The 6,557-nt window shown below is 39.1% G+C and overlaps 1 protein-coding gene across 1 annotated transcript in view; it reads right to left on the reverse strand.

Moving 5' to 3' along the window:
• Positions 1 to 4,501, reverse strand: part of LOC147339390 (excitatory amino acid transporter 2-like) — a 34,056-nt gene extending 29,555 nt beyond the window's left edge. The window contains exon 1 of the mRNA XM_086294221.1: positions 4,327 to 4,501. Coding sequence (XP_086150347.1) covers positions 4,327 to 4,352 — 26 coding nt within the window. The 5' untranslated portion in view covers positions 4,353 to 4,501. The remainder of the gene's footprint in view (positions 1 to 4,326) is intronic.
• Between the last annotated feature and the right edge of the window lie 2,056 nt (positions 4,502 to 6,557).

Consider the following 6,557-nt stretch of genomic DNA (forward strand, 5'->3'; position numbering starts at 1 on the left):
ATAAAGCATGGTGGCAGCACGGTGGCTGGTGGTTGCAGCGATTAGCACTGTTGCCTCAAAGCAAGAAGGTCCTGAGGTCAACTCCACCACCTGGCCAGGGTGTTTTTGTGTAGAGCTTGCATGTTCTCCCCATGTTTGCGTGGTCCTCTCTGAGTAATTAACTCCCACAGTCCAAAGACATGCAGTTAGTGGCATTAGCTTAATCGAGGATTCTAAACATGCCCATAGGTGTGAATGGCTGTCTATCTTTCTGGGTTAGCCCTGCGTCAGCTTGGTGACCTGTCCAGGGTGTACCCCACCTCTCACCCTATAGTAACTGGGATAGGCTCCTGCCTCCCTGCGACTCTGATGAGGATGGGTGGATGCGAATAAAGTATGCTTTTAACTAAAACCAAAGTCATTGCTACACAACTTATAATAGGACCCCTGCTAGTATGTTCTCATATTTACGGGACATATTTTAAGCAAATTAAGAAAGGAGGAATAATTGCCTCTTTTTTTCTTTGTAAATGCTACAAGGTCAAAGGAATACAACTTTACTGTAGTGCTTATTTCTACAAAACACACATTAAGTGAAAATGAGTAATTTCAGTAGGATTTTTTTTCTTTTTTCTTCTTGGAAGAAAATAAAGTCCTGTACAAATAGCAAAAGACTAAATGTCTCATCGAGACAGATGGCATTTTTACTGAATCACATTGCAATGTCCGAGATAGATATGCAGAATCTGTTCTATTCAGAGAGTCAGAGGAATACTAAATCAAAGCACTTTATTTCTTTTATGCACCAAGAAGAAGTAATGAAGTAAGTTATGTTTTTTATTTGTCCTTTGAATTTTCCTTTACTATTGTGTATGGTTTTGCCTTGACCACTCATTTGTATTCTGAGCATTTTCAAACTAATAACACACACAAAACAGTCACCACGGTGTTCTGAAAAATAGCTTTGACACTTCAAAGATATAACAGCAGCACGAGACTTTAGTGTATAGACACCGCCAATCAGTCACGTCTGCTCACATCCTGCAAATACTTTTATCAAGAGATTCTGTGTAGAGAGCAAACCAGAGATAGTCTATGCAAAATGTTCACTTAATATCGCAAAACATGACATCTGAGAAATCCATCTTGTTTAAAATATGTGTTGTAAATAAATAAATAAATAAAAATAATAACTTAAATCAGTTCATGATAGTTCATGACTGATGGACTTGATGATTTATTTATTATTTGTTGTTTTTTTTAACAAAGACATGTATATGCCTCCAAACTGCAACAAGCTAAATGTCATATAGAGTGAGTGTTGTCACTGGCTAACAGCAGCCCATCATGCTTTGCATAAGTATGGATTGCAATCATGATTTACCACTACGACTGATGATCATATTTCAGTGATGATTTTAATGACACGTGTCTCGTAAGAGCAGGATTTCAGTTGGATCCGAGCCAGGGCTTTACTCCAGCTCCTGATTATGAGAGTTAATTGCTCTTACTTATGCAGGAGATGTACAATTAAAACATTTCAGATCGGATAAGGGGCTCTTGACTGGCTCTGCCATCATGCTCTCCACTTCAGAATGAGAAGCAGAGGAGGAAATGCTGTTTCTACTCAGACTCGTTTCACAAAGTCCACTTTTCCCTCATCGCACAAACTCAGGCAAAATAAAGCTAAATTATGCACATGCGCTTCTTTCCTGTTCTACCAGGCGTTGGACAAGAAGACTGATATTATTTTTTTTTGTCACTTTGCATTCAGATGCTGAAAGTGTGTAGTCTGGCACTAGATGCAACTGGCACTGATAATAAACAACCCATTCATTAGCTCCAAAATCATAAGCATACCATGTGTCAGGTTTTGTTTTGTGCTTTTTTTTTAATAAGGAGGCATCATGAATTTAGGAGCTGATGAAAATGACTTACACCTCTTCCCACGCTGCACCGGTGTGACGTGTTTTATAGACAGTGATGACATTTTCAGTATCGCATCTGGTCTTTTAAAATCATTTCAACATCTGCTACCAACTGCACAACTGAAGCTCACTTATAGAAAACTGGGGAAAAAAATCTAAAATGAGTGTTTGCATCTGTAAATTATAGTATGGCACATGTCAAAGTTCCTCTTGGTGCTTTTCAGCCTTCCTGTACTCTCTGTGCCTACTGAGAGTAATTGCACTTTTAAAGGTTAACAGTTTCCCTTATGCCTGGGGTCCTGAATAGACAAATGGAAGAGTTGGAATTTTAAGCCACCAAAAAGATTTTAACTAGGCGAAAGACTTAGAGGAGGTATTGATTTAATTGTAGAGTAGAGAAGGTAATTCTACCCATTTATGAAATGATTAAAAACAGATTATTGTTTCATAACCAGCTCGCTTTTCTTTGCTATTGTTTTTTAGTAAGTCAGTAACTTCTGCAGATGCTCATCCGAAGCATCCCCATATCGTAGCAAAGAAATGAGAGATGAAGCTCTGATCCTTTTGCATCTGTGGAACTTTAGTTAGGTTTAAATATACAGTAGCTGAGCGTCACCTATAGGAAAAAGATGATGAAGTTCTCAGTGATTATAATAATACTACTTGGTATCAAAGGCTACTTAAATCTTTCTTGAAAATTTCACACACAGCGTTAAGAAACAGGAAGTCGCTACTCTGAATGGTTTTAATAATGTAGAGTGTTTTGCAATCTGCTTCAGCTCGAATGTGCTTGGACATGTAGTCCCAGACAGGAAATCCCTGACAGTTGTATCTTCAGCTTGATCTTTTACCTGTAAATGTCATGGCATTTACAAGGGCTGCCAGCCAATAGAGAGTCCTTTAATAATACTAAAACAAATGAATATTAAAAACTAATAGAAACTAATGTATAACAGCCATCGAAACTACTGAAGCCACCCTGGACAGGTTTGGCAGTCAGTCACAGGGCTGATTTATAGAGACAGACAGCCATTCATGCTCACATTTAGACCTACCTTTACAATTTAAAGCTGCCAGCCAGACTTCCATGTCTTTTAACTATGCCAGAAAACTAGAAGAAACTGGATAAAACCAAACCCAGGACAGGGGGACATTTTAAGCTGCATATATGAAGGCTCCAGTCTGCCAGGACCCAACATAAATGGGCACTGTGTGCAGAATTTAAGGTATTTGCATGACTGCGTCCAAGTCTTCTGTTGCACCAGTTGGAGGATTTTTATGTATTTCAGCGTATTTTCATATTTAATCAAATACTGCCACTTTGTTAAAGGCACTGGCATCTCAGAGATGTGCCCAAGATATTTCAGCATATTCTGCGTAGGCGTTGGTGCAGTAAACCAGGTCTTGGCAATAGTGAGATGGGTCTGACTCCAAACTCATCACATTTGGATGCTTGTTGAGCAACCCCTGGCATCATGTTTAAACACACTTTGTGGCCTTGAGTGCAGAAGACAAAGGGCACATTTAAACCTAAACCACTACTTCTTAAACTTAACCTGAATGAAGAACAGTTTAGTTAAAGCTGTAACAGCAGCAGCCACATTTCCCTCCCTCCAATGGTAATATACTAAAAAAAAAAAAGTTGATAAATATTTTAAACCAGACTATTCTACAGCACTTTTGACCAGGGCCCACTACTGCTTCGTCACCCTTATTAGCTTACACTCCCTGACAGAAGAATTTAAAAAAACACTTTTTTAAAATTAAACTAAAAATAGAAGTGGGATTTGCAGTGTAGCCCTTTGGGATATCCTTCTGAACGTCATCCCCTTGCAGCCCTGTCTCCAGTTGAAGAATGTGGTGGGAGTCAATCGCACAGAGCAACAAATCTTTAATAATGCACAGTTGGCCAAAAGCAAGCAGTTTTGCATTCCTCTAAGAAACTGTCAGCTACATAAAATGCATTATGATTTGTTCCTCTCTTCAGATGTGAGATGTAAGTGATTCATTTTGTCTTTTAAAAGGATATTTGTTTGTGGCTTAATTCAAGTCTTTGTGGATGGATGATTTTCACTGGCTAGGCACTTTGTCAGTATCCACTGCTGACCTACAACAAACAATTGCCCTAAGAGCAGATGTGGGAATACAACCAAGCACCAAACATTACATTTAAAGTATACCTAGGACTCTGTCACAGCACTAAAAAAAAAAACAGTTTGCAGATTTTTCTTGCCAAATAGTTACAGACAGCTTACCTCACTGTGACCAAAAAAGAACTTTTCCTGACCTTGAGTGGACTCCATATGTAGTGACTTGTACACAAACCTGCTTTCCAGTTATATGCCTATGAAAATTTCCTGTAAAACAAAGGAGGGTGTTGTTATTCACCTCTCCTCTTCCTTAGATGTAAAGTGCTCACCTGTGGAAGTCTTCTCCTTGATACATTTATCGCCTTTCCTGCTCAGCTTCCTTGTAAATTTCTTTAAAACTGAAGCAGCATCAAGATTCTTTGGAGAAAAGGTAGCTGCTTCAGCGGGATCCACCTACTCTAAGGTATGGAAATCCAAGCAAGCTAAACAAACACCCTGCACATGCACAGTGAGCGCACTGATGCACGCACAGAGGGCTGTGGATTTGAGATTAGAGGTCAGTACCTCCTCTCAGGTGTGGCTGTGGTGTTCTCTCTTCTAAAGAGTAACAGAAGAGCAGACTTTCCACCCATTTTTAGCCTCATGACATCATACAGTAAAATGGAAACCTTGGGAGACCTGTGACATTGCAAAACTCAAGGTTTCCAGTTAAATGTAAATAATAAGAGAAGGGGCTATGAGTGCATTTGCAATATTTGTTGTTGAGTAGGGTGGGTTTCTCGACAATTTCTGAATGAGCAGTAGATTCTTTTATGCGTTACTGTCTAAGGCATTATAAATAAGAATATTGCATTTTCTCTGGTATCTCAAGATCAGAACTGCAACCATAAATAAGACGGCCAGCAGTTGCTTTAATTCTTGCAGTTCTCCCTGTAAGTTGCAGAGACCAACTACTGTGCTGCTCACTGTTTAATTGGCCAGCCTGAAAGGTGTCCTGCACAAAGCTGTAGAGAGCACAGCGGATGTCTGTGTCTCAGGAGTAAGAGCTAAGTTTAGCAAATCCTCTCAGTGTGTTTCTCAATGACAGCACATGTTGGACGGTCTTGCAGAGAAACTCACGAATGCATAACCTTACATGCCAACATGCTGCAGACACACAGGCACTGCTCATAGCGTATGTGCTGTGACAGATACATGCGCACACAGTGTGCTTCCATGCATCTGGACACATGCACAGATTGTAAATAAGTGCAAATTCAGGGAATTGTTTCTCAGTGTATTTTCAAGTACTGATAATGATGACGTTACTAAATTTCAGCTACGAAAAAAAAGCAAACAAACGCCTATTTGCACAGCTACACTCATCTTTAAGATGGTCAGAGGTATTGAGCCTTAAGTTGGCAGAGATTCAGTAACTTGTCAAACTTTACTTGGGTGAAGAGAGCGAACAACAGGGTGGAGATTGTAACTGGGCTCTTTTGCTTTGAGAGACGTATTGAAGTAGCTCTTATTTCAAACTCCTGATTTGTGACGGTCAAGTCCATTTGAGTTTTGAGACAGACTCTAGAGTTTGATCGAGAGAAACATTTTCTTAAAATGATCTGTGAATTACAAAAAATAATAATAATAGCAATTTCTTTTTTGTCAGTGATAATGCCAATAGCATGATTATACGCTACACTATAACCAAAGGCGCCAATATTCTTACCTGTGACAGTCAAATAATACTATTTAAACATCAGAAAGTATCTTAACCCTCTCTGCCTCTGGTATCAACACAGCCTGAAGGTATGCCTTTTGTCATTTCTCCCAAGTACATCATTCTATTATTCAATTTTTTATGCCTGCCAGTGGAGCTGGGCGATATGACCAAAAATATTTATCACGATATACATTTGAAAATTTGCAATAACGATATAACTGACGATATAATTGACACTAGACAAAACACTTTACAACTCCACAACTTTATTAGTGCAAAAAAAAACCATCAATGTATTTTCACTTAAACAAGCAGCTGTTTTTTAAGTGCATTAAAGTTATATAAAAAGTTTACAGTGCAAATGCAAATTCCTTGCTGACAGTTTAACCAAAAGGCATTTCCAGTGGAAATTGGCCGACATATCCTCAGCATAACCACGTATAATATCCGCAAAACTTAAAAAGAGGTTATACACACGTAATACGGTAATACTATGTTGAAGCACAGTACGTATCACTCCGCAGAGGCTCCTGCCTACGATAGCCGTAATGCTCCGACAATCCATCAAGCGGTGCGGGTTCCTAGCTTAGCAAAGTCGTACTAAAACATTTGACAGATTTTCGTGCGCCGTGTACGACATAAAATTATTTCGAGGTCAGTAAACACAACCAGAATTCATACATAAGGCACACAGGATTATAGGGGGCACTGTCGATTTTCAGAAAAATCAAAGGATTGATTTTAAGTGTGCCGTATTTTCCAAAAAACACAATAATAACGACGGCCCGCTAGCATGCTCTACCAAAAATAGTGCTTTGTTGTTTATCTGACAGACGAAAGCCAAACCAGTGCCACACC

The sequence above is a fragment of the Aulonocara sp. 'chitande type north' Nkhata Bay genome, linkage group LG1 (assembly GCF_057382095.1).
Source record: "Aulonocara sp. 'chitande type north' Nkhata Bay isolate Kocher_YH1m ecotype deep benthic linkage group LG1, A_spYH_male_GT1.1, whole genome shotgun sequence".
NCBI classification, from domain to species: Eukaryota; Metazoa; Chordata; class Actinopteri; order Cichliformes; family Cichlidae; genus Aulonocara; species Aulonocara sp. 'chitande type north' Nkhata Bay.